Source organism: Anoplolepis gracilipes, chromosome 6, assembly GCF_047496725.1.
Source record: "Anoplolepis gracilipes chromosome 6, ASM4749672v1, whole genome shotgun sequence".
Classification (NCBI taxonomy): Eukaryota; Metazoa; Arthropoda; class Insecta; order Hymenoptera; family Formicidae; genus Anoplolepis; species Anoplolepis gracilipes.
Window position 1 is genome coordinate 4,698,677 of NC_132975.1, and position 27,660 is coordinate 4,726,336.

The window sequence follows — 27,660 nt, forward strand, 5'->3', positions numbered from 1 at the left end:
CATACATGATGAACACCGTAATATATATAAATACCTAGATACAATAAATTCAATCTAAAAATGTTTACCCCGATAAAAGTGCCCTCTCAAATATGGGTGCGTTCAGGAGACACAACCGTTGCACAACCGTTGAGTGAATGTTCTTTGAACGCACTTTGATCAATGGACGTCACTTAACATGTTTGATGAGCGGACGCCATTTTTCTGAACGATTTTCAAGTGCGCTCAGTGAGCGCAACACGTAAAAATTTGTGATATTTGACATTAGTGCAATAATAAATACAAAAAGATACAATAAGTGATATGTACGAGTTACAGTCGGACCTCTTATCTTACGACCCTCTTATGCTACAAAACCTCTTATCCTACAACAAAAAATCCTCTCATGCTACGACCGCGAAAGGGGAATTATACCTCCAATCTCAAATTTTTGTCGTATAATCAGAGGTTTAAGGGAAAGATTCCGGATCGAAAATGTCGTAGATAAGAGGTCCGATTGTATATGTATATGTACATTATTTGTATATTTTTTTCGGTAATTATCCAGAAGAGCTGCCTCACCTCAGATTTTGATGAAAATAGGCTTGTTCGACGCATTTTTTGGCTCGAAACGAACGAATCTGGCAGAGATAATCGTCACTCTGCCTCGCGAACCGAGATATTAATTGTTAAAAATGACAGATTTCACGGTTAGGAAATCTGTCATATTGACTGAATCTACCGATATGAACATGCACTGCGGTCACGCGCGCATACATTTTAGTAACTTAGCAGCACTGCGTACAAAATTCAAAGAAATAAAGTGCACAAACATAACTACATGTTATAACAATGTATGACAGTACGTTATAACAATGCTTCGACTGTTCGACTTTGTGCACATAACATATTCCAAAGAAAAGTTAATAGATTTTTTAATCGAACATGGTATTCTAGCAAACACAATTACGTGTGATAAGTGTGGAAGTGATTTAAATATTGATAAAAAAACATTAACATATCGTTGTCGAAATCGATATTTTTAATAAATGTGAATAAAAAACGTGTCTCGAAACAATGTAACTTTTATAAAAGTGCCAAGAAAGGTACTTGGTTCAATAAAAGTCATCTTGACGTGGATGTCATTTGCAAAATCATAGCATGCTTTTTAATGCTACGACATCCACGTCAAAATGACACGCAAGATGAAACTGGTGCATCACAGACCACGATTGTTGACTGGTTCAATTTTTGCCGGGAGGTAATTATTTTAATATTTTATAATAAATATCTGAAAATACTTTGAATATTACAGAGTAATATAATTAAAATATCAATGTTTCTAATTACAAGTCTGTGTATTCTGGGCCGACAGGCATAGTGAGAAACTTGGTGGCCCAGGACGTATAGTAGAAATAGACGAGGCAAAAATTGGCTACCGAAAATATAATCGTGGTCGTCTGCTAAAAGGTCAGTGGATTTTTGGAGAGTACGAGCCAAATTCTAAGAAGGTCATCATTCCAGTTGAGGATCGTATGGAAAAAACGCTCCTGGCATGCATCAAAGAATGGATCATGCCAAGAACGACTATTATGTCAGATTGTTGGAAATCGTATAATTGTCTAGACAATGAAGATTTCCAACATCTGACAGTAAACCATTCGTACAACTTCGTCGATTCTCAAACAGGTAAGAAATGTTTAACATTTTCTAAACAATTTTATACGTTTTATTATATGTTTAAATATATTTTTAAAATTTACAGGCGCACATACACAAAATATAGAGCGCGTTGGAAAGAGGTTCAGGGAAATATTTCAAGATATGGTCGAAAATCTGACCATGTTCTTGGATATTTGTCCGAATTTCTTTTCAAATGCGCCTATAGCCGTCTGGAACGCATTGAAGCCTTCTTTGATATCATTGCTGAGATGTACCCTTCAGGACAGACTTTTCAAGACCAGCCAGATTCATCCTGTGACGAACCAATACCGAGTACAAGCACTGCTTAAAGACACGTTTTTTATGCACATTTTTTATAAAATATCGATTTCGACAACGATATGTTAATGTTTCTTTATCAATATTTAAATCACTTCCACACTTATCACACGTAATTGTGTTTGCTAGAATACCATGTTTGATTAAAAAATCTTAATCTTTCTTTGGAATATGTGCAATATTTTATATATATATACATTTGTTTAATTTAATATATTATGTATTATATATTTTATGTTAAATATACTTTTATATATTATTAAAATATCCTTGTTTTGTTTTTAAATAATTTATATAAAATTAATTTCATTAAATTTACATTTTATTAAATATTAATATTAAATATTAAATCTACACAAAATTTTAAATAAATCCTTTTTAATTTTAATAAATCTTTTTTATGTTGCTATGCAAGTTGCAAACCCATGTGGAATCGTATATGCATTGCAAAGTACATGCTTAAATGGAAGTGCATAAGGAGACGGGGCTTCGCCCTGCTCGTGAACGCAATGACATATTCTACTCCGTCTATTTCTTGGGCTAAGACCGCGTCTATTCCTACCGTACTCGCATCCGTCTGCAAATTCCATAAAAAAATATAACAAAACTTGAGAGTGTAGAAACTATCAAGGCTGACAGTACTGTGTGGAAGTTTCAATGCTATTTTTCTAAGCAAATGCTATTTGACTGAAGCGCTGTTAGGCAAATGGCTCAACGAATCGTGCATCAATGCATTCAGTATTTATTTTGTAAAATTATGAATAAAAAAATTATAAATAGTGTAAGAGTTCGGACATAGGTTGAATAAAGATTTTACATTGAAACTTCCACACAGTACTGTCAGCCTTAGTAGTTTCTACGCTCTCAAGTTTTGTTATATTTTTTTATGGGGACGGGACGAAGCCCCGTCCCCCTATGCACTCCTATTTAAGCGTTCTTTTCCAAGATGTACTTTATGTACATGCTAATAATTAACCATCAAACGTTTTAATTGGACTACCAATCACCACTAAACGATTAATTAATTTTAATTATAAAAAAATCAAAATAGTTCGGCTAACTTTACGAAGCTACAATATTCACGTAAATGTATTACTATGAAGCTAGCCGGAAGAAATGATTAAACTTAATTATTTTTAATTTTCTCTAGCGTATTTTGTTTGTAAATTGTTTGTGATTAATTATGAGTCTATTTTAACGTTTGTGACAAATTAGTTTTTTTGTAATTAACAATTTTATTTTTGTCATAATGTCAGCCGACACTTTTTGTAATAAACAAATTTTGTGATAACTAACAATTGTATTTGATAGGAAATTGTTTGTGATTTACGAATATACCAATGTTACGTTTGTGAATCAAAGAATTTCTTCGTTTTTTGCAAAATAAGTTTTTTTCTATAATTTTACTGCGCATGCGCGAAATGTATTTAACGCTTCACAGAGAGCGCGTCGGCGCAGTATGTGTGACAGAAGTCGGCCCGGCGACCAATCATTTACATACTGCTTTTTTAGAACTAGCAGGATATTATTGGCAAGAGTTGACCAATCATATTCGATTATTCTTCTTTAAAGTCAACTGTGATTGGTCAACTCTTCCAACATCCGACTTACGACAGCTATTGTGGAATCACCCTTATACTGTGATCGTGACTTGATTTTCATGCCGGTTGAATCAATGTTAAATTGTCCGACGATAATATCATTAATTAGATGACGGGCCATGGCGCTGCTTTTTAATGTCACGCTATTACTGTCTTATTATTTTTGTAATATTTGTAATTATTTGCATTGATATAATTAATAATAATAATTTTCTGCCTCGTAAAAACATCGTATCTTATTCGCTTTAAAAGCTTTATTAATAACAAAATTGAAAGCAAAATTGTTATCGATTTCATTCTGCACCTGGTAAAAGCCAAATGTTTTATTTACTAATATTAAATAAATTAATAAATTAAATAAAACTCACTTTATATATATACTGTGGATATTCTTCGATTTTTCCGTCTGCTCTTTGTTTCTACGGTTCCATGAAGCGGTATTCGTGTAAGCGGATCAGTGGTTCACCAATCACAAGACTGTTTAGATGAAGGAGATAATGAAAATCGTTTCGTGATTGAGCATCCGCTTGATTCGCTTAGGCCGGTTCTACAATAGCTGTCATAAGCCGGATGTCGTAAAAGTTGCCCAATCATATTCGATTATTCTTCTCTAAAGTCAACTGTGATTGGTCAACTCTTCTGACATCCGACTTACAACAGCTATTGTAGAACCGGCCTTACACGAATTCCGCTTTATGGGACTATAGGAACGAAATTTTCACGTATCGAAAACAGCGGAACGTCCGCAATTGGTCAGATTTTCGATACGCGTAATTCGCGATATGCGTGATACGCTTCATGGGACTGCACCCTTAGACATCAAAATTATTATTTTGGTTGTACATAAGTGTTGTGCACCGAAGTCTCTTTTAAGCGTAGTCTACAATGAGACTTTAAGAAGTAAGACTTAAGAAATTAATCAACCACAATTGAGTTTAGAAAAGAATAATGAATATAATTAGTTAATAATTATGGCAAACGTATGGTACCCCAATGGGCTCCCCACTTTCTCCAATTATCGCTAATATAGTTCTCCAAGACATAGAAGAACAAGCTTTAGCTTTATTGAATTTTATCCCCCCCCCCCATATATGTTAGATATGTTGACGACATATTAATATCAGTACCTTTCAATTCAATTGACCAGACAGTGACCATTTTTAATTCCTTCCACAATAGAATACAAGTCACAGTGGAAATTAGTGACCAAAATAAAATAAACTTTCTAGACTTGACACTCATTTTAAAAAATAACTACTTAATTTTTTACTGGTACCATAAGAATACTTTCTCGGGCAGATACCTGAATTTCCATTCCCAACATTCGTTGAGTCATAAGCGTGGCACTGTAATAGGCTTAATAGACAAAGCTTTTTTATTATCAAACCCCATATTTCATGACATAAATTTGAAGCATGTAGTACAGATCTTAAAGGAGAATTCTTATCCAACTGACATGATTTTTACAATAATGAACGAACGTATTAAGCACTTAATTAAAAAAAGATCAAAACATAGAGACTCTGTGTCCACAAAAAGTACTTCGTATTTTACTATTCCGTATTTACCATCGTTAACGGAACAAATAAAAAATGTTCTTAAAGGAGTTGATATTAGACTAGCCTATTACAGTTTAAACAAAAATAACAAATTTATTAAAACTCCGATAAAGATCCGATCTCAAATTACACAAAAACAAATGTAGTTTATAAAATTAATTGCTCAAATTGTAATGCGTCATATGTGGGTCAAACGGGCAGAAAACTTAAAACCAGATAAACAAACATAAGACCAATATCAAGAAAATTAGTACCAATCATTCTGTCGTTACGGACCATCGCTTGACGCAAAATCATGAATTTGACTGGGACAAAGTACAAATTCTTGACAATGAGCCCTATTACGCTAAAAGACTAATATCGGAAATGTTACATATAAAACGGCAGAAAAACAGCATTAATCTACAAACAGACACAGAATGTTTACCAGCTATTTATGAAAATATAAATAAACTGCCGAAGACATGATGCCAACTAAAAAACGACCTTTCTTCAAATGTTTTCCCACTTAGTCACAGTACTACTCAATCCTTCATCTCAGTTACACATATAATATTATTACGACATTAAGAACAAGTTTAGTAGATAGTTAGCCAAAGAATCTTCTTTCAGTAAGCAATTTTAGCAATTAATTTATATTTAATTTATTTATTTAACTTATTATCATTTATTTAATCTATTTATTTAATTTAGTTCTTTCTTTTTCTTTTACTAATTTACATATTTATCAACAAAGCATTAACTCGCTGTCAGTTACTGATTTAGTTAAATTTATCATACTAGAATCTCTTTACCTCATCTACACATTGCATACCTCGTGGCTTGGAAACCTCTAAGAAGTCTTGAGAAAAAATGAGAGCATTTGAAAGAGTCATTAGGTCATATATAAAATTTAATTTAAAAACATCACTATTACCATACTTAGAACATTGACATCATGCATTCGCGTAATAAACTTCTATTTCTACATGTTTTATATATAAAATTTAATTTAAAAACATCACTATTACCATACTTAGAACATTGACATCATGCATTCGCGTAATAAACGTCTACTTTTCAATTCCACATCATAGCGACCAATCTAATGCGTTCCTACCGTTATTTATAAACCGACGGCATATTATTATTACGTTATGATTTGACTTTGCGTTTTTGACCAATTTAAGATGTAATACTTAATAATTACGTTTATCATTCTGTCATACTTTGTGCTGAAGAGGATCCGAACACAGATCGAAACGTTCGCGTAGTTATTTAATAATTTCAAGGGATTAGTTGTTGTATTAATGTATCAATTTAATTTCCATTCATGTATCAATATATAAATTTCTCACACACTAACAGATATTTGAATTTACCCACATATCTAAACTTATCCTTTTGCTCCTAGTGCCTTTCTATTACCTCTTTATTTATTATTAAGGAGCTCATAATCAATTTGTTTATGATTAGTTAACTTTTTAAGTCTTACGTCTTAAAGTTTCATTATAGACTACGCTTTACTAAGACTTCGAATTCATTTCTAAGAGTTTACATATATTCTTTCATGCATTTCCAAGCGGAAACGTATCTCATTTTGTACGTGCAAATTGCAAAACTTTTAAAATAATAATTTTGATGTCTAATGAAGCAATTGTTTTAATCGGTAAGGTAGGACGGTACGGCATTCCGTATCACACTACGGCCGGTATTTATAGTCCGTTCTTATATTCAAGCCTTAAGTAAAGTCTTGAAATTCTATTCGGCCATCTGATTGGCTGAACGTAGTCTTAAGTCGACTAAAAACATGTCTTATACCTGTATTCATAGTCCTTCCTTGAGGAATAAGGATTCCTTATTTCTCATTCGACGTTTCATAAACCTTTCTTGACCAAACAAGGAACTTTATTAGCTCCCTTATTTTAAGGAAGGTCACGAGCTTCCTTAAGGAGGAGATTTTAACCTTTTTTAGCGGATGATGCGCAAACATAACCTTTTCAAGTTAGCTGTCACATTTCAATTTGTTATTATTTGTAATGTTACGCATTCACATTAAAAGTGCATGATGGACAACGAATTTTTTAACGATTCTGACGAAGGATTTGAAGATGAAAATGTAGAGGATCGGATATTGTTGCGACTTGCGAAAAGATATATTCGTGATTGGGAAAATCCCATGGAATTTTTCGAAGATGTTTCTTTTCGAAAAAGATATAGATTCAACAAAGGAGCCATAATCGAGATCCTATTACCTTTAGTGAATGATAAGTTAAGACGGTTCAATAATCGAGGCCTGCCGATTTCTCCGTTAATACAGCTCTTAATAACACTGCGTTTTTATGCAACAAGTAGCTTTCAGGTTTGTAAATTTTGTTCCGACACTATGATATATATATATATATATATAAATTAAAATAGATAATTTATTTTTATTTTATTTATATGCTGTTTTAATTGCAGATTGTTAATGGAGATTTACGAGGATACAGTCAAGCATCAGTATCGAGAATTGTTGCACGAGTTTCCAGAATTTTAGCGTCACACTTAAGTGTATATATTAATTTTTCCACCGAAGAAAAACGTCGAAGGAATAAAAATCAATTTTATGAAATGGCCAACTTTCCATCCATAATAGGATGTATCGATTGTACCCATATACGTATTGCGAATCCTGGAGGAAATAATGGAGAGATATTCCGAAATCGAAAAGAATAGTTTTCTTTAAATGTACAGGTATGTACAGGTTTTTTCAACGGTTTTATTTTGCTAAATAATCATGAAGTTTATATGAAGTTAATTTTTATGATATATTTGTTTTATAGGCTGTAGCTGGTCCTCAACGAGAAATTCTCGATATAGTTGTTAGACATCCAGGTTCAACTCATGATGCTGTAATATTTGATAGAAGCGGTTTGCGTTGTCGTTTCGAGTTGGAACACCTAAACGGAATTTTACTTGGTGATAGTGGATATGCATGCCGCAGTTATCTACTGACGCCTGTTTTAAAACCTGAGACAGATGCAGAAGTTCGGTATAATACTGCACATAAACAAATACGAGTTATCGTTGAACAACTGTTTGGAGTTTGGAAACGTCGATTTCCATGTCTGCATTATGGTTTAAGAACAAAGTTGAGCACATCGGTGGCAATTATTTGTGCCACTGCAGTTTTACATAATATATCTATTCAGCATAATCTGGAGGAAGTAATCGAAGAGGAGTTGTATGAGAATATACAATTTGAAGACATTATAAATCAAGAACAAAATGGAGTAGGACTTGCACACAGAAATGTTTTCATTTTAACACATTTTTCGTAAAACATAATAGCGAATTATAATTATATTTTTATATTCATTTTATATCTGCAATGAGTGATTTAACAATAATGTTGTCATCATGTAAATTTAAGATTAATTTGTATAAATAAATTTAGATTTGTACATACAAGATCAAATTGTAAATAAAACAAATATATAATATATTAAGTATAAATTTTAACTTAAAGAATGTTATATTTATTTATAACAAATCTTTCTCTCTCTCTCTTTCTCTCTATAAACTATTCTTTTATATAAACCGCATTTTGGTATTCACTGATAGTACTGCAAATCTATTTAATTTGTCACATACACTTTAGATTTTCAATACTGACAATGATTATCAACAAAACACAGTCCTCAAAGTGACGTTTAAAAATATAAACAGACAATATTTCATTGTTTGTAAGAAATATATATATTTCCATTAAATTGATAACAAACATAGAATTTTATATTAATTATCAAGAATAACATTTATTTATAAGAACACTTATAGTTATTTAGTCACTTATAAAAATAATTAAATATTTTACATAACTTTGTATAAACTGAAATACATATAAACATATAGAAATATATAATAAAAAACATAACTTGTATCTATAGCATATTATTAACAAAAGTCATTTTATCATATTTATAGATATATTATTTACATGTATTACTCTTCTTCCTCCTTCAAAAGTTTTACAAGAACAATCTGCTCCTCTGTTTCAGCAATCTTTATTTTTTTACGATGAAACTCGCGCTGTTGCTTAATTGCTTCGCGTATTTTTATTAATTGTAACTCTTTTTCGTCACGGATATTCTGAAAATCGAAATTATTTTATTATTAGTATTTCATTATCATTAATTTATTGCAATAAAGATTATTACGTACTTTTTTCTACCTTAATTTTAAAAAATGACAATAAAATCTTATTCATATTAATAATAATAATAATTATTTATATAATCTGTTAAAAAATTAATATAACCTAATTCATAAAATTTACCTCTATGTTTTTAATATTTGAAGTAGCTTTTTTTCCTTTTAATGCGTTAACACTTGCAGTGACTTTTTTTTCTGATGCATTGTTTATGCTTGATGTGGCCCTTTTTTCTACTGATGTGTTCCTTGAAGTAGCTATTTTTTCTTTTGGTGTGCTAAATGATGTAGATAAAATATTTTGATGGATATAATCTTCATGACAGATATCATCAATGTTCTCATTCTCTTTCTCACTTTCATCTTCGATGACTATTCTTTCAGACGCACAATCCATCTTTACATTATCTGAAAAGCAAAAAATAAAGAATAAATTATTATTACCATATATGTATAATAATAGAATAATAAAAAAATAAGAATTATATGTAGTGCTTATACATTCTTTCTCAAATACTGCTGTGCTGTCGAATGGGCAATCAATTTCGACATCTAAATTTGCATTTGTTGCATCCATGAATGCCATCACTGGATCATTCGGTTGTACTGATGCAGCACCTCCACCTGTCATAAGCCGTTCGTGCCGCATTGTCGTATTTAATTTTCGTTTTCTAAAATAATTAGTTAATAATATAATTATTATTAAAATATTATATAACAAGCCAAGTATATAAAAGTGTATATAGGAAGAAGAATATGTGACATATTCTTCTTCCTGTATACACTTTTATATACTGCACTTAAAATAATTATATAACCTCATCATTAATAAAATTATTAGTAAAATCATTATTTTTACCTTTGTTTCATATTATCCCAGCATTTTTTCAGCTGTTTGCTAGAGCGAGGCGTACATTCTTCGCTAGCAAATTTTTTTGTGATTCTTTCCCATGCATCCACCTTATCTTTTAGATCTGAAGCACCTGTCTTTTTATTTTCGATAGTTTTTTCTTCTGAAACAAGCTGCGCCAAAAGCATTCTCTCCCGTTCCATATAATGAACATTTTTATTATCCATTATATTTGCAATGCGATCACAACTTGCACAAAAAATAATAAATAAATATACTTTTAACTTAACTTATTTGTAACTCAATCACTTGAAAGTTTATATGTGAAATTAGTTGCAGGCGCGTAAAACAATGTTGTCTCTAGTAAATCCCTAAAATATTCTTTCCTTTTGGAAGGAAGACTCGAGATTCATCTATGAAATAAAACAGCCTTGGAGATTCAAAGAATTCTTCATTAAGGTTTCCTCCACCCTTGAGATAAGGACGGACTATGAATATGGGTATTACATAACACATAATGCATATACATAAGGAAACTGATTGGTCTATAAACACATGTATAAGGAATTCAACCAATCGAATTTCTTAAGGCACAATTTCACGCAGCGAGTAAAAGCTGGCGTTTTACCCCCACTCCACCGCCACGCAAAGCAGCGTTAAAAAGCTGTTCGCTATTGCCTCTGTCCTTTTCATGGAGCGAATAAAAGCTGACGTTTTACCCCCATTTCATCACAACGCAAAGCAGCGTTTAAAAAGCGACAATTGCTGACATAACCGCAAAAATGGAATTAGAATATAATCAATACGTCGAGTACGTAAAATATAGACATACAGTAGCGGTTATAACTAAAATTAGAAGACGGCGTATAGCTGCTGCAGTTGCTGCGATGTGTTTATTAAAAAAAAAAAAAAATAAATATAAGAAAAAAAGGTTTTGGGTAGCTCCGATTTAAAAAAATTTTTAAATTTTTAAAATTTACTGTATGTATATAAATTAAAAAATACTGTATGTATATAATATATATACTATATGTATATAAAATATATACTAACTTCGTCCATATTTTCGGTGCTGTCAATTGATTAAACCCTTCAGCCATAATTTCTTCTTTTATACACTTTTAATTAAAATAATTTAAACTTCAGCGTTGCTTCAATTCGCTGAAAGTTGGACTGTGTCGAACTTTGAGCGTTCATTCACTGGATTCGCCATTCTGGCGAAAATTGATGGAGTGGGGGTAAAACGCCAGCTTTTACTCGCTGCGTGAAATTGTGCCTTTAGATAGGAGTGCATAGGGGGACGGAGCTTCGCCCCATAAAAAAATGTAACAAAACTTGAGAGCGTAGAAACTACCAAGGCTGACAGTACTGTGTGGAAGTTTCAATATAAAATCTTAATTCAACCTATGTCCGAACTCTTACACTACATTTATAATTTTTTATTCATAATCTTACAAAATAAATACTGAATGCATCGATGCACGATTCATTGAGCCATTTGCCTAGCAGCGCTTCAGTCAAATAGCATTTGCTTAGAAAAATAGCATTGAAACTTCCACACAGTACTGTCAGCCTTGGTTTCTACCACAGACTTCTATACTATAACTAGACCGCTAACTTCCTTATATATTAGACCTAAAAAGTGACCCCGAAAAATATGTACAACATTAGTAGGATAGAGAAAAGGAGGGGATAGATATATAATATGGCTACTATAGAAAACTCGTGTATGAGTGACATTGCTTTAAATTCAACCAATCAGCGTGACTGTCATCCTACTAATAATGACGCATGCGGATAAGTTTGTACATACATACTTTTCGGTTATGTACTTTGCCGGAGTTAGCAGTCTAGTTGTATATAGAAGAGTGGTTTCTACGTTCTCAAGATTTGTTATATTTTTTAATTATAAAAAAATCAAAGTGGTTCGACTAACTTACGAAGGTGTTTCCCTTTCTAAAAATCCGTGAAACCTCGAACACGAATATGTATATTGAAATGTTGAAGTCTCTTTTCCGCGATGCTGATTGGATATCTCGTTCGTGTGCTCTATTTCGCGAGTACATTTTGAGCCGACTTTTGATTGGCTAATTCCATTATGCTGCCGCCATTAAGGTAAATTTTCATGAGTCGCTAAAACCGATTGTTTGAGCAACAAAAAAAATCACGTGACTAAAAATAAAGATATCAATTCGTCATTGTTAATCACGTGATCCTTTTTGTCGCTCAAACAATCGGTTTCAGCGGCTCGTGAAAATTTACCTTTATGCGCAATGTTACACCTTGTATCTTTAAGCCCTTCTACAATAGACGCAAGTCGTATGTTGTATGTCACAACGTAAGCGATAGTCCAATGAAAAAATTTCTTTTTCGAAAACGAAATTTCCTTATTGGACCATCGCTTACGTTGCGACATACGACATACAACTTGCGTCTGTTGTAGAATTGGCTTTACACCATGGTAGAACGTAGTTTGACGCATGTATTCTTACACCATGGTTTGACGTAGTTCTCGAACGTAGTCATAAGAGTGTGCTACGGTACGTTTAATTCCTAAAATAACTTTCTCTCATTGAATTTATTGATAAAAATACAACACTCATTTTAATTCAAGCATATTCAAGTAAAGCTAAATTAAAATGGTAAGTCTTAATGTGTACCTAAAAATTTGTTTTTATTAGACTCGTAGGTTAGAATAGAAGATCTGTAGAGATCTATATGGTAATAATGTACTTGCAGCCGAAAGGAAAGACAAAGAGATTTATCGACAAGAAGAATTCTGTTACGTTCCATCTGGTCCATCGATCACAGAAAGATCCGTTGGTGGCAGATGAAACCGCACCGCAAAGAGTTCTCGTACCAGTTGATGAAACACATACGACAAAAACAGAAAAAAATACAATAGACCGTGAAAATCGCAAAAAGGAACAACAAAAATACGGAATTTACTTTGATGATGACTACAATTATTTACAACATCTAAGAGATGTCAACAGATTGTCGGTCGAATGGCAACGCGTCGAGAATACTAATCATATCAAATCTGACAAAGATGCTCCAAAAATTAACTTACCATCCTCTGTTTTTGCATCAAATGTCGAGGAAAAAGTTGGTATGCTTAATAAAGCGGCACCAATCTCCGGACCACAATTGGATCTTGATCCAGATGTGGTTGCTGCCATGGATGATGATTTTGATTTTGATAATCTTGAAAATCAGTTAGAAGATAATTTTATAGAACTGGCTAATGCTGGAAATAGTGATAGCGAGAGTTCCGACAGAGAATATGGTAAATTTTCTTATAATTGAATAGTAGAATGTCTTTTGAACTTATTTGATGTTTACAGTCTTATACTTTTAGAATATGAATTAAACGAATCAGAAAATGAATATAATAAATCTGATATCTCTTCTGATAACATGAATTTAGCTGATGAAGAGATAGATGAAGTACATAGCTTAAATGGACCTCAATATACTTTCAAAGAAGAAGAAACAAAATCAAGATTTACAGAATATTCTATGAGTAGTAGTGTAATAAAAAGAAATGAACAACTTACACTGTTGGATGATAAATTTGAACAGGTTTCAATTTTTATCTTTCTTAGTTTTACAATGTTATTATATGTATTAATTTTTTTATTTATAATTTATATATAGATGTATGCTGCATATGATGAAAATGAAATTGGTGCTTTAGATTGTGATGAAATAGAAGGATATGTAGCGCATGATTCAAATCTTATTCTGCAATATGCTGCTGAGTTTAAAAAAAAACAGAAAGAAGATGTAAGTATAAAATATGAGAATATAGTAAAAAATATATTAACTTTTCTTGTATTTACAGACGGAAAATATTGCGAAGCTTATGAAAGACAGAATGAAAATTGTGGAAAGAGAATATTCAAGTTCAGAAGATGATAATTTAGAACAACTCGTTGTCGATGCTCGTGAAAAGGATAAATGGGATTGCGAAAGTATTCTTAGCACATATAGTAACATTTACAATCACCCCAAATTAATTCCGGATCCTCCCAAGGTAAATTATTTTATATTATATATATATATATATAAAATGTGATCATTAACATTGTATTGAAAGTAAATAATTATTACACTCAAAAATAGACCAAACAAAATAAATGAAAACATCATTTTATAGAGGTAACTTGTCAGTTTTATTATTGTCATTATGAAAAAAATCTATAAAATTTTAATAATTTTTAAATACACAAAAAAGGAGCAAAAATTTATTTGTGCACATGAACTGCATGTTAGGCATGTATTCATCCATCAGTGTCTGCACAAAACTCACTGTTTGCAAAAACTTTAAAACTAAAATAAAAATAAATAATTTTTAATTAAAAAAATTTTTGTTACAAAAAAATTATTTTTATTTATTTTTATTTTACTTTTTTATTTGAAAAATAAATAAAATATTCAACATAATGTATAGAGATTATGGTATGATTTCAGAAAAGAAAAGTAGAAAGTGTCAAAAATGTACTTCTAAATATAGTTTTATTTGAAATTTGTTTAGATCAATAGCTACTATGAAATCCATGATACATCTTAGTTTTTATTGTTTAGAAACACTCGATAAGAAACATTTTTTCTTTAGCTTAACATGTTCATCCTGAAACTTGTAAACTGATTTGTGCAAAGGATTAAATGAAAGTGACAAGTCTCAAGTATGGAATTCTAATTGATTAAATGACTGCTGAAATCGAGGAAGAAAAATATAACAGTTTACTTTCAACATACTTTAATGATCATCTGTTATATATATGCCTATAAACTCATATTTATATTACTAATTGTAAGATATTTGCATATAAAAATGTATATAATTTTTAACTTAAAGTTTTATATATTTTTGTGTGCTTATATGTTTTAATAGTATTCAAAAAAGATTGAAATTGATCGAAAAACTGGTGTTCCAAAAAATGTATTAAACAACACTGGAAAATTAACAGCTGAGGCATTAGCACAATTTGATGTAACAGATGATACATTAAAAGGTTCACAATCCATAGCAGAAAGTAGAAAATCTACCTTAAGCATTTTAAGCATAAGACCTAAAGGAGAAACTCCTGACGCAAGAAAAGAAAGAAAAAAATTACTCAAAGAATATAGAAAAGTATGTAATATATTGTTAAACATTTTCTTAATGTTTACATTTTACATGTAACCCTTAATCGGATTTAATAACATCCTTAGTTTTAAACCAAGGTTTAGCCAAGTTTTGATCAATTATTCCATTTTTTAGAGGAATAGTGATTGACCAGTTTTAGAACAATAGATTGATGTTATTAAACTTGATTAAAGGTGACATGTAAACATATAGAGAATGAGTAATCTAAGTTTAATTTACATAATGTTTGTAATTTTAACATGTTTATAATTTTAGGAAAGAAGGATAGAACGAAAAGCAAACACTGAGGCATTTAAAGAGGAAAAGAAATGTCAAGAAAAAGTTAGGTTGAACAACAGACAAAACATTCATAGAAATCGCATGCTATAGAACTTTACAGAAATATATGCTTTATAATACATTTAAAACAATTTTAAACCTATGTATTATATAATATATAATATTTTATTATATAGAACTATAATTTTTCTATTTCTTTATTAATTTTTTTACAAATTATTCTAATATGTAAGACAGTAAATTAACATAAGAAATTAGCGGTTTTTTTCACATTAAGAGTATTTTGGGTTAACTATTTCGGAGCACTGGGCGACTGCCGACGGCTAGCCCCTTTGACCGGTAAGTATTAATCATTATGCATGTCGTCTTTTTATTTATCAGTTTAGGATCGCATACTGGACCGGATGGAAAGGACAACAGTTTGGAGCACAAGGTAGGTTTATTAATTAATAATGTGTTTTTAATTTAACACACACTCACTAACTTTATTCTTACGAATAATACAAAGGAAAGTAATAAGTCGCGTACATTTCGAAATCACAAGTTCGCGATTGATCGAGCTCGTTTTCTTTCTAATCGGCGACGGCAATGTTCAATAATCTAGAAATTCCCTAATCTGTGAATATATCTTTCCGAGTGTGGTTCTGCTCGCGACTGACTCTCGGGACTCAATCCCCCTCGGTCTTCGCATCCGTAGCCTACTCGAGCTACCTGTTTACCGAATTTCTTTTATTTTTTGTTTCCCTGTTATCTTTTACCAATTGGCTGGTGCCGCGCGTTCGATATTCGATATATCGAATATCGTTACTTAATGTTCGTTATTTCTTACAAATACATAATGCGGACATTTTGTTACATTATACAGTAACAAAAAAAATTTAAAAACATTGCCCTTTCTCATATCTTATTTAAAATTTCATTTGATCCATCAAATTATTATTGGAGACGTCCAGGCAAAGAACAGAGAAGCCTCTTCTCTGGTTCAGAAAACACAACGGTTAAAAAATTTCTCAACATAATTGACCTAGATTTATAGATCTAACAAAGCTCCGTAAAGTTAGCCGAACCACTTTGATTTTTTTATAATAAAAATTAACTAATTGTTTGGTCATCGTTTGTTCATGATTGGTCATCCAATTAAAACGTTTGGTCATTTATCGTTTTTTTTTAATTAAATAATTAAAATTTCGAATTAAAGTTAGCCGAACATTTTTATTTTTCGTCCAATCGAGTTAAACAAGAGCTTATTCGATGCAAAATCGTTAGGTCATCACGAATAAATTCTTTACAACGTTTGGTCATCCATAGTTTATCCGAAAAATGAAAAAAATCATGTGCGGTAAAATGACGACGGGCGACGTATAGTGACATGGACGTGCGCTGCGGTCACGCGCGCATGCGTTTTAGTAACTTACACAAAATTTTAAATAAATCCTTTTTAATTTTAATAAATACTTTTTATGTTGCTATGCAAGTTGCAAACCCATGTGGAATCGTATATGCATTGCAAAGTACATGCTTAAATGGGAATGCATAGGGGGATGAAGCTTCGCCCCGTCCCCATAAAAAAATATAATAAAACTTGAGAGCGTAGAAACTACCAAGGCTGACAGTACTGTATGGAAGTTTGGGAGCGTCCCGTTTGACCACGTCACGATTGACCACAGCAACTTATATCGACCGATGCCTAGGGTCATCAGCAACGATTAACCAATCAGAGAGTCTCATTTTAAACTGGCCAATTGGCGACGTGGTCAATAGACTCCCACCCGGAAGTTTCAATGCTATTTTCCTAAGCAAATGCTATTTGACTGAAGCGCTGTTAGGCAAATGGCTCATGAATCGTGCATCGATGCATTCAGTATTTATTTTGTAAGATTATGAATAAAAAATTATAAATATAGTGTAAGAGTTCAGACATAGGTTGAATTAAAATTTTACATTGAAACTTCCACACAGTACTGTCAGCCTTGATAGTTTCTACGCTCTCAAGTTTTGTTATATTTTTTTATGAGGACGGGGCGAGGCCCCGTCTCCCTATGCAGTCCCATCTAAGCATGTACTTTGCAATGCATATACGATTTCACATGGGTTTGCAACTTACATAGCTACATTATTAAAAAGGATTTATTTAAAATTAAAAAAGATTTATTTAAAATTTTGTATAGCAGTTATTTTATACTTTTATATAAGTTTGTTTATCATACTTAGTATGTATATACATGCGTGCAACACGCGCCTTCACAGTGCATGTGCAGAAAGAGATGTCATACATACTTGTTTGTACATAAAATTAGAGCTGCCTTATACATAAGGAGTTAGCAGTCTAGTATTATATAGAAGTCTGTGGGTTCCACAGACTGCTAAAGGCTGTGGCACATAAAAAAACTTAAGTCGTAAGACTTAAGACGTAACAATTTCAACCATACGGAATTTTCAGCTCTGCTTACGTTTTAAAATGGCTTCTATGATTCTCGACTATGATTGATCGATTTAGCTCTTGCTTACATCTTACTGCTTAAATTTTTTTATGTGCCACAGCCTTAACGCCTTACGTATAAGGCAGCTCTAATTTTATGTACAAACAAGTATGTATGACATTCCTTTCTGCGCATGCGCTGTGAAGGCGCGTGTTGCACGCATATACAGGGTAAACAATTTTAATCCATCCAGTCGAATATCTCGAAAACCAAGCCCGGGAAAGAAAAATGTTTCAGACAAAAGTTGTATGGTCTCGAGGGGGCCATAAGATGGTACCATTGGTTTGACCTTAAAAAGTTATTTCAAGGTCACGTGAAAGTCACTTCAAGTTTTTTAAATGGAACACTCTATATATTTTTACATATTGTAATTCATCTCGAGAGCTTTCCAAAACACTTATGACAAAGTATTTTTTATTAAGTATTTTTTGAGTTATAAGGCTTCAAAGTTGTAGTATTTTGACATAAAATACAAGATATCTCATAAAATATTCATTTTTTGATTATCTTACTCTAATACTTTTATGCACAGAATAACGAGACGAATCAATTGGCATAATTAAAACACATAATTATGTTAAAGTAAAAATCTGAATTTGCAACCAACAGTAACACATTTTTACTTTAACATAATTATGTGTTTTAATTATGCCAATTGATTTGTCTCGTTATTCTGTGCATAAAAGTATTAGAGTAAGATAATCAAAAAATGAATATTTTATGAGATATCTTGTATTTTATGTCAAAATACTGCAACTTTGAAGCCTTATAACTCAAAAAATACTTAATGAAAACTACTTTGTTATGAGTGTTTTGGAAAGCTCTCGAGATGAGCTACAAGAATATGTAAAAATATATAGGGTATTCCATTTAAAAAACTTGAAGTGACCTTCACGTGACTTTCAAATGACTTTTCAAGGTCAAACCAACGGTACCATCTTATGGCCCCTTCGAAATCATACAACTTTTGTCTGAAACATTTTTCTTTCCCGGGCTTGGTTTTCGAGATATTCGACTGGATGGATTAAAATGATCCATCCTGTATATACATACTAAGGGTGCGTTCCTTTTGGACGCAATAAAACATATTTTATTAGAAATTATAACACAATAACATTTATTTTTTAATAATTTGAATAATTAATTATTTATTATTAATGGAATTATTAATGTTAAAAGATTTTCTCAATCTACTAATGTAAAATCTTATGAAATATTTAAAAACACAGGAAAACAAAGAAAAAGGGAAAAAAAAATAAATTAATTATTTTAATAAATTATTTAAATTATTAAAAAATAAATGTTATTGTGTTATAATTTCTAATAAAATATGTTTTATTTAATTAATGTTATTTAATTAATCTTTTATTTGCAAAGCTTCTTTTTCGATAAGAGTCGTCTAAGAAATGAATAAACATTTTTGAGAAAAACAGCGAAAAAATAGTTTTAAAAAGTATTAAAATTTTTTTCTCTATTATTAATATTTTAGAATGAGTATTTATTATGTCTGTAAACTCTTTTTCTTATCAGAGTAATGTAAAAAACTAAAAAATGTAATTTTCGAAAAAAAAAATTGCACAAAATGGTCTTAAAAAATCAAAGTTATTTGAATCCCCTCTTTGCTCATGGCTCAAAAATTTTGTATTTAAGTCTAAAATGTCATCAATTTTTTAGAAAAAAATCGAAGGGGTCTCATAAGGAAAAAAAATAATTTTGATTAAAATTGACTAAAACGATATCAAATTATTTTTAAAAATTTTTTCAATATTTTTTTTCGAAAACTACATTCAAAAGCAAAAAAAATAACCACCTGATAAATGCCAATATCTTTATTCTTCTTAAAGTATAACTATTTGAATTTTTTTTTATTAATTTCTTTTCTTAATTTATAATAACTCGATTATGAATGGAGATAAAAATCTAAAAAAAATCATGCAAACTACTTTCAATAAGTGCAAAAACATAAAAAATATGAAGCAAATAAAAAATATTTGCGGAAAAAAGTAGTCGATTTCGTATGGAATGCTCCATATATACACACATAAAATATAATTTTTCAATAACTTCAATAAAAATATTTTAAAACATATATGTATATTTACTTCATAATATATACTAATTATAAAATAAAAGATTACGTGCAATTAATAATAATATGTAATAAAACATATTCATAAATCCATGTTTCGTACTTTTAAGAAATCCGATGCATTTTCGTCCTCCAATCTTTCGTCAGAATTATTTAAAAATTTGTTGTTCATTATATGTATACTTTCAATTAAAGCGCAACACCAAAAATAATTACAAATTGAAATACATACATATAATAACAAGGGTTTTAGCAGAATGGCTGAAATCCTTACAATTAGCAGAATGGTTGACTTAGGTCTGATTGCACCAACATTCCCTATAAGCGCATAATTTTATATAATATTTAAGATATATTTAAGGTATATTTTTAGAGGATATAATATAAGAATATACCTTAAATATTATATAATATTAATAATTATCACGTGATATTATGCGCTTATAGGCTTCTTTTGAATTTAAGTGAGATTTAAACATGTGTCTATCTTTATCTTTCTTTCTAAATGAATAAAGACAGATATATATTTAAGTCTCGCCATTTACCACTCCTTATAATTTATTGTCTCCCTTTCATCCCTTCTATTACCTATGATCACCAATCAACGCGTTGTTAAACGAGGATAAAAAGGAGCTTACAGCATCTTTCTCTTTCTAAAGTTTGTACACCTTAAGGGTCGGTAGGACTAGAGACCCTCTAATAAGAGTCTCGCCATAAGATATCCACTTTTGATTGGTCCTCTATATCTGGGCAATTCCCGCTCATATTTGAATCATATTAATCTTACTATTAGCATAAACATTATATTTCAGTAACATAAATAAAAAATAAACGTTTTAGAACTAAATATTATAATTTTTTTATGTTAAACATCAAAATAATATATATAATAAAAAACTGTTTATATTTAATTTTTAGTAATTAAATAAAATCCTTAATTAAATTTAATCCTTATTAATTGCATAAAAATTAACAAAATAAAATAAAAATAAAAAAATAAACACATAAAACATGAAATAATAAATTGCTTTATTTTCATGAGAAAACTAACTGTTATCATAAGCATTATAAAAACCTAAAATATATAATATTTGTGTATCTAATGAGAAAACATAAACTACTATCACAAACATTATAACATCAGCGGTCAGCGCGTTAAAAGAGGTTAGGATTAGGTTAGTTAAGAGAGAGAAGAATAGTGAATATATATCTTTCTCTCTCGCAGAATTTTGCCCAGATTGCCTTATGGCGAGACTCTTATTAGAGGGTCTCTAGGCAGGACCAAAGAGTAAAAAGAAACAGGAGGAAATGTATCGGTGGTGGGGGCTAGCCAAATCGCTGACGGAAGCCGCCATCTTGAGTGTCCACTTTTTTGACGCTTATTAGCATCGTCTGCTGCTGTTGTTAGAGAGACACGCATGCGCGTATTATTTTGCATAATTATTAATTCTAAAAAAAAATAGTGAAATAAAATTATGGTGCATTATCAGGTCTGTGGCATAACAACAGTGCGAAATTATGGGATAACATTTCATCGGTTAATAATTGTCAATATAATAACAAGAATTTAATATTTTATTTAGATATACTATTTAAAGGACAGTAAACAATGTGTTAAAATTTCAATATTATTAATATATTTTATTTTATTTGTTGCATATTAAAATTATATATTTCAATTTAATCTTATTGAGTTGATTTTATTAAAAATATAAAGTATATTCCATACTTATATTTAAAACATTGTTCTTCCAGCATCTCCGAAAAGCCATTCAATTTTGACGCCCATAAGCAGCCATTTTGAGTGTCCACTTTTATGTTGGTATAATAGGCATTTCCACAGACTTCTATACTATAACTAGACCGCTAACTTCCTTATATATTAGACCTAAAAAGTGACCCCGAAAAATATCTACAACATTAGGGTGCGTTCGGGGAACTCGCTATCACACTACCAACGCAAGCGCTACCAAAAATGTTCGCGGAGCCAATAGCGTGATAGCGGTAGCTTCACATTTTAGGTATAATTTACTAATATTAATAATTTTTCTTTTTGGAAGAAAAAAAGTTATATTTTGATATAAATATTTATAAAATATTTAAATAATTATTATAAATATTTTGTAAATATTTTATAAATATTGTCAATATTGTCATATTTATCTAAATATTGATGTATATATATCGCTGAATTTTTCTTTATTACGCATTATGCCGGTCAGTTATAATAATTGGTTATGCTGAACACTACTGGTGCGTTCGGAGAACTCGTTATCGCACTACCAACACAAACGCTATCGACACACTACCTCGGAAGGAATAGCGTTGGTTGTGCAAAATGATGACGTAAAACACTATCATCAGTGACGTCACGGTAGTATTTGGTAGTGTTACTAGCTAACTCCCCGAACAGTTATAGCATTAAATAGCGCTAAGCAGTGTCTCCCCGAATGCACCCTTAATAGAATAGAGAAAAGGAGGGGATAGATATATAATATGGTTACTATAGAAAACTCGTGTGTGAGTGACATTGCTTTAAATTCAACCAATCAGCGTGACTGTCATCCTACTAATGACGACGCATACACATAAGTTTTGTACATACTTTTCGGTGTTATGTATTTTGCCGGAGTTAGCAGTCTAGTTATATAAAGAAGTCTGTGGGCATTTCCGTCCGTTTAGCTCGAGCCATATGCTCCCTCCTGTTTCTTTTTACTCTTTGGTTTTATATAGGGCGAAGCCCCGTCCCCCTATGCACTCCCGTCTAAGCATGTACTTCGCAATGCATATACAATTCCACATGGGTTTGCAACTTGCATAGCTACATTATTAAAAAGAATTTATTTAAAATTAAAAAAGATTTATTTAAAATTAAAAAAGATTTATTTAAATTTTTGTATAAGTTACTAAAACGCATGCGCGCGTGACCGCAGCGCACGTCCATATCATTATACGTCGCTCGTCGTCATTTTACCGCACATGAAAACGATAAATGACCAAACGTTTTAATTGGATGACCAATTATGAACAAACGATGACCAAACGATTAGTTAATTTTAATTATAAAAAAATCAAAGTGGTTCGGCTAATTTTACGAAGCTGAAAAATATTAAGGGTCGACAGGCGACACGGTGGAGACCTCATGCGGAGACTTCGGAACTACAAATTCTTTTCGACGATATTTCGGCTATAAATTAAGAAAGAATCATATTTAACAATGGCTGCGTTCAGCAAAGAAAGCAAATAAATAAGCGCTTAGTGATTCTTTATTGTGATTGGTTCTTGCATTTAGACCTTCGATGGATTTAAGTGCAGAAACCAATCACAATAAAGAATCACTAAGCGCTCACTGATTTGCTTTCTCTGCTAAACGCAGTCAATGATATTCTTATTTAGAAGGATTGCTCGCAGCCCGCTAAAGAGCGATTTTTTGAAAAAAAGGCTTAAAATAAAATTTCATAAAGTTGACATAAATAAGGTATACTGATCGTGAATGAAGTATATAGACCAGGTGCACCTATTGTAATTATTATAAATTTTTTAAAAGCCAAAATGCAAAATCCGGCTCTTTAGCGGGGTAATAAACTTTGCAAGGAATGTAGCAAAAAAAGTTTTATAAAGAAATATAACTTCTTCGAGGCAAAATATTACCGAATAGAATATTGTATCTGTACCTAAAGTGCAAGTGCAGCTAATTGTAAGAAATTGAGTTGGCAGCACAGCTTGCTAAGGAGAGACAATGAAAGACAATAATAATGTCGTCTTCGTCTCTCTTGAAATGCAATGATGTACGTATACAGACATACACCAATACATTAAATAAGAATTCATTTCTCAATGTTGGTGACAGTGACGCTGGAATTTTCTAATCGGCCCTGCCGACCCTTAATTATTAAATATTAAATATTAAATATTAAATATTAAGAATAAGAATTAGGAATAGAGATTAAATGTAACGCACAATTAAAAAAGAATAAAATATAAAATATAAAAATTGTGTCATGCAGACATAACCATAACAAAATAAAAAATTCATAGCTTATAAATTTAAATATGGATTTAGACATTGTTAACCAGGGAGTCGTTTTTAATCCTAGAGCAATATTTTTATTTTCCCGTTTTGTTTTTAAATTAATGGGAATTATGCTATTAGAAAAAGAAAAAATAATAAACATAAACTTTGGAAAAATAAGCTGAGTCCGTCCTATTAATTTACAAAGAGATAATCTAAATAATTTCATCCCTTTCATGGAAGAGTTTAAAAATGATACTGATCACTTTTTCCGTTATACCAGAATGACGTTAGAAATATGTAAAAAATTTCTCCCTTTCTAAAGAAAACCAGTTTAAGGAAAGCTTTAACTCCAGAACAGTGTTTAATAATTACACTAAGGTATATTTATTTAATTTTTTAAAATTTGGTATTACTACAATAATAGTTTACAAAAAAAATAGATACACTTTTAAGATGTTTAAAATTAATATTTTAAAATTTTCTTTTGAGAATGTTCTATTTTTTTGTAAACTTAATGCATATACTTTGTAAAAATAAAATCATGTTTGACTAATATATATTTATTTTATTTATTATTAGATTTATAGCTAGTGGAGAATCAATTTTTTCCATTGCATTACATATTACATCATCGTGTGGGTGAATCAACTGTTCGTGCTTTAATTGTTGAAACATGCTCAGTTATTATTGATAGATTCTCACCTATTTATTTAAAACAACCTAATGAAAGAGATTGGCTTCGTATTTCTGAGGGATTTAGTAAGATTTGGAATATGCCGCCATGATAGTACGAGTTTAATATTTAATATTTATATTCCATTATTTTAATTCTTTATTCCTAATTCTCAATGCATTGTGCGTTAGTTCATTTATTTTCTCGTTTTAAAATAATATAATATTTAATATTTAATATTTAATATTTTTCCTATTGTGCGCAGGGCCTAAAGTATGCAAACTGTGTGAGCCAATCAGTGCGCAGAATAATTTTTGCGTTCCTCTAGAGGCCCTCTAGGAAAACTGGAGCAACCACGTGAAAGACCACGAGACAGAGGTTCCCCCTTTATAAGGCGGGGCAGAGGGCTCCATCTCCAATCCAAAGTCATATGATCGAGTCGTGACAGGAGATAGTTCTCGCTCTCGCCAATTCTTGTCGTTCGTTTTTCGTTACTTTTCGCAAAAATGGCTAGCCAGACACAGGGTATTCAACAACTTTTAACCGCCGAGAAACGCGCTGCGGAGAAGGTCTCGGATGCTAGAAAACGTGAGTACACCTTCGGCGAAATAATCCGTGCGAGAAAATATCCACAATGTGAATGCGACATTTGATCGTTCAATCATCAGATCTGTAACCTTACGTCATGATATTAAACCTTTTTAAAAGTGATAACCGTTACAAATTTTTGATCATTCACTCAAGATAATACTGTAAAGTATAGAGATTGAATTTTAATTGTGTATCTGTTTGTGTTATTGGAGTAATTTTTTTCGCGAAGTTGCTTAAATTTTCAGTCTATTGAATACACAACTTTATTTTATGAAGTTTTACAATTTCTTTTCAAAGACATTTGCTTTACTTATTTGCTGTACATTGATTTTGTTTTAATAATTGTTGAATTTCTTTAGAAATTAAGATCTGAATGTAGGAATATTAATTAAATAGTGTTAAAATATTATTATAAGTCAGAATGTATTTTGTATAGTTTTGGGAAAAATTCCGAATATACTTGTAATTGTAATCTTTTTTGTATCTTTATAGGTAAAGCACGCCGTCTGAAGCAAGCTAAAGAAGAAGCTCAGGATGAAGTTGAGAAATATCGGCAGGAACGTGAGAAACAATTTCGTGAGTTTGAAGCCAAAGTAAGCATTATTTCTCATTAGTCTATAATTATATTGTTGTTAAATTTATATCATAATATCAATTTAATTACAAATTTTATCATGATGTTACTTGTATTATAGCATATGGGTTCAAAAGAAGATGTTGCTGCACGCATTGAGGCAGATACACGAATCAAGATAGAAGAAATGAATCAGACCGTTGCTGTACACAAAAACGCGGTAAGAGTCCATAATATATAATTAATAAAGACAATTATTTGTAATTGATAGTGAAAAATTATAATATTTCCTTTTCTTCTTTTCTAATTTAGGTCATGCTTAAGATTTTGGACTTGGTTTATGATATCAAGCCAGAATTGCACAGCAATTATCGCATTGAGATCTAAACTGTAGAAATTGCATCTAATAATTATAAATAATATAATATATATTAATACTATATATAAATGTACACATTGAATATTACTGTTTACTTACATCAAATCTTAATAATGTATTTATCACTGTTATATTAGATGTAACATTATATTTTACTGCAGTAAATGTATACAGTATAGCTTTATGTAGTGATACTCAAACTACTACTAAAATCCTTTTTCTCACAATTGTTATATGACAATAAATGTGTCCATATTGTTATTATTGTTGAGCTTTTTTGTCAGCACATGTTTGGGTAGTTTGAGAATTGCTATAATGTATTTGCATTAAAAAAAAAATATATATATATGTATATATATACACATACATACATTTATATGTATATATAGATATATATATATATATATATATATATATATATATATAAAATGTAGAGTATCATCCGATGTGCCATGGCCTAGACACATCGGAAAGATATATTGTCATTAAGATAGATAGACTAAAGTGATCTAGGGTGATGGTAAAGAATTCTATGATATTATAAATATATATTATTAGGTGTCATTCCATAATTTCTGTTGCATTGAGGACACTTGGACATCGAGGAAACGACAAGATTTTTCTCTACATCTTTCCGCGGTTTACAGACGCGCTCCCAGTCGATAGTAAACCACGTAATGTTGTAGCAATATTTAAACTTATTTTATCTTTTAAAGTCTGTTGAGTTTATAAAATGAGTAACTTTGTTTCATATATTTTATACACACACACACCTTGTCTATGTAACTTGATTGTCTGTACAGTATTATATAATATTCAAAAATAAAAAATAAAACAAGAAAAGAAAAAAGTAAAATTCTAAAATTCTTATATTCTCTTTCCATTCTTTTAAAAATTACTATTTTTAAATAGAGACCTGTATGTATATATGTATATTAGGGAGCTAAGATATTAATATAATATATAATTTATTATATAATTTAATATAGTTGAATATAATTTAATACAAATAAACACGAAAAAAAGGGAAATTTATAAATTTAAGAATATATAAATATAAGACATTTAAATATTGATTTTAAAATACTTTTTATACATATTGTACGCAAAGACGAATCTTGCATATAATATAATGAAAATTCTTATATTTATCGATTTTAAAAATTTTGTTATTAATTATGATCATGTTATCGCTCTTCTTTTCTCGATGAAATATAATCATGTAAGTGTAAAAGTTTGATGATTTGGTCGCTTTCTTTCAT

General features: G+C 30.6%; 4 protein-coding genes and 1 long non-coding RNA gene across 9 annotated transcripts; 4 read left to right on the forward strand and 1 right to left on the reverse strand.

Annotated features, from left to right (window-relative positions):
• Window positions 1–45: 45 nt before the first annotated feature.
• LOC140666963 (uncharacterized) lies at window positions 46–2,168 on the forward strand. 3 transcript variants are annotated; one of them, XM_072894519.1, is made up of 4 exons: window positions 51–305; window positions 548–1,240; window positions 1,355–1,668; window positions 1,745–2,167. In XM_072894519.1, exons 2-4 carry the CDS (start codon window positions 1,173–1,175, stop codon window positions 2,047–2,049), a joined length of 687 nt encoding a protein of 228 aa, XP_072750620.1. In that variant the 5' UTR covers window positions 51–305; window positions 548–1,172; the 3' UTR covers window positions 2,050–2,167. The 3 variants fall into 3 exon arrangements, 2 of the variants coding, with proteins under 2 accessions (XP_072750620.1, XP_072750621.1); XM_072894520.1 differs by having other exon boundaries at window positions 937–1,240; XR_012046881.1 differs by having other exon boundaries at window positions 46–1,240; window positions 1,333–1,668; window positions 1,745–2,168.
• Window positions 2,169–6,932: 4,764 nt separating this feature from the next.
• On the forward strand, window positions 6,933–8,628 carry LOC140667080 (uncharacterized). The gene is made up of 3 exons (XR_012046936.1): window positions 6,933–7,481; window positions 7,583–7,855; window positions 7,945–8,628. It is a non-coding gene; the product is annotated as an uncharacterized lncRNA (long non-coding RNA).
• Window positions 8,629–9,086: 458 nt separating this feature from the next.
• On the reverse strand, window positions 9,087–11,637 carry LOC140666675 (uncharacterized). Its single transcript, XM_072894115.1, has 5 exons — window positions 11,619–11,637; window positions 10,173–10,576; window positions 9,815–9,984; window positions 9,441–9,721; window positions 9,087–9,253 (listed from the first exon to the last, which is right to left on the reverse strand). Exons 2-5 carry the CDS (start codon window positions 10,388–10,390, stop codon window positions 9,107–9,109), a joined length of 816 nt encoding a protein of 271 aa, XP_072750216.1. The 5' UTR covers window positions 10,391–10,576; window positions 11,619–11,637; the 3' UTR covers window positions 9,087–9,106.
• Window positions 11,638–12,509: 872 nt separating this feature from the next.
• Ltv1 (LTV1 ribosome biogenesis factor) lies at window positions 12,510–15,714 on the forward strand. 3 transcript variants are annotated; one of them, XM_072894647.1, is made up of 7 exons: window positions 12,510–12,805; window positions 12,903–13,452; window positions 13,525–13,748; window positions 13,824–13,952; window positions 14,011–14,202; window positions 15,064–15,303; window positions 15,574–15,713. In XM_072894647.1, the coding sequence occupies exons 1-7, from the start codon at window positions 12,803–12,805 to the stop codon at window positions 15,685–15,687; spliced, it is 1,452 nt and encodes a 483-aa protein (XP_072750748.1). In that variant the 5' UTR covers window positions 12,510–12,802; the 3' UTR covers window positions 15,688–15,713. The 3 variants fall into 3 exon arrangements, with proteins under 3 accessions (XP_072750748.1, XP_072750747.1, XP_072750749.1); XM_072894646.1 differs by lacking the exon at window positions 12,510–12,805 and having other exon boundaries at window positions 12,876–13,452; window positions 15,574–15,714; XM_072894648.1 differs by lacking the exon at window positions 12,510–12,805 and having other exon boundaries at window positions 12,876–13,452; window positions 13,594–13,748; window positions 15,574–15,714.
• A 9,513-nt stretch (window positions 15,715–25,227) lies between these two features.
• Window positions 25,228–27,254, forward strand: Vha13 (V-type proton ATPase subunit Vha13). Its single transcript, XM_072894716.1, has 4 exons — window positions 25,228–25,442; window positions 25,938–26,038; window positions 26,141–26,239; window positions 26,332–27,254. The coding sequence occupies exons 1-4, from the start codon at window positions 25,361–25,363 to the stop codon at window positions 26,404–26,406; spliced, it is 357 nt and encodes a 118-aa protein (XP_072750817.1). The 5' UTR covers window positions 25,228–25,360; the 3' UTR covers window positions 26,407–27,254.
• Window positions 27,255–27,660: the final 406 nt, after the last annotated feature.

What these genes read in the sequence shown, in the direction of transcription:
- LOC140666963 (XM_072894519.1), top strand. Translation starts at nt 1,173, where the DNA reads ATGACACGCAAGATGAAACTGGTGCATCACAGACCACGATTGTTGACT. An exon ending in GGTTCAATTTTTGCCGGGAG is followed by an intron (nt 1,241 to 1,354) that starts GTAATTATTTTA and finishes CTGGGCCGACAG; the next exon opens with GCATAGTGAGAAACTTGGTG. An exon ending in CTTCGTCGATTCTCAAACAG is followed by an intron (nt 1,669 to 1,744) that starts GTAAGAAATGTT and finishes TAAAATTTACAG; the next exon opens with GCGCACATACACAAAATATA.
- Vha13 (XM_072894716.1), top strand. Translation starts at nt 25,361, where the DNA reads ATGGCTAGCCAGACACAGGGTATTCAACAACTTTTAACCGCCGAGAAA. An exon ending in GGTCTCGGATGCTAGAAAAC is followed by an intron (nt 25,443 to 25,937) that starts GTGAGTACACCT and finishes GTATCTTTATAG; the next exon opens with GTAAAGCACGCCGTCTGAAG. An exon ending in TTGCTGTACACAAAAACGCG is followed by an intron (nt 26,240 to 26,331) that starts GTAAGAGTCCAT and finishes TTTCTAATTTAG; the next exon opens with GTCATGCTTAAGATTTTGGA.
- LOC140666675 (XM_072894115.1), bottom strand. Translation starts at nt 10,390, where the DNA reads ATGGATAATAAAAATGTTCATTATATGGAACGGGAGAGAATGCTTTTG. An exon ending in TGGGATAATATGAAACAAAG is followed by an intron (nt 9,985 to 10,172) that starts GTAAAAATAATG and finishes TAATTATTTTAG; the next exon opens with AAAACGAAAATTAAATACGA. An exon ending in AGCAGTATTTGAGAAAGAAT is followed by an intron (nt 9,722 to 9,814) that starts GTATAAGCACTA and finishes TTTGCTTTTCAG; the next exon opens with ATAATGTAAAGATGGATTGT.
- Ltv1 (XM_072894646.1), top strand. Translation starts at nt 12,882, where the DNA reads ATGGTAATAATGTACTTGCAGCCGAAAGGAAAGACAAAGAGATTTATC. An exon ending in TAATTCCGGATCCTCCCAAG is followed by an intron (nt 14,203 to 15,063) that starts GTAAATTATTTT and finishes ATGTTTTAATAG; the next exon opens with TATTCAAAAAAGATTGAAAT. An exon ending in TACTCAAAGAATATAGAAAA is followed by an intron (nt 15,304 to 15,573) that starts GTATGTAATATA and finishes TTATAATTTTAG; the next exon opens with GAAAGAAGGATAGAACGAAA.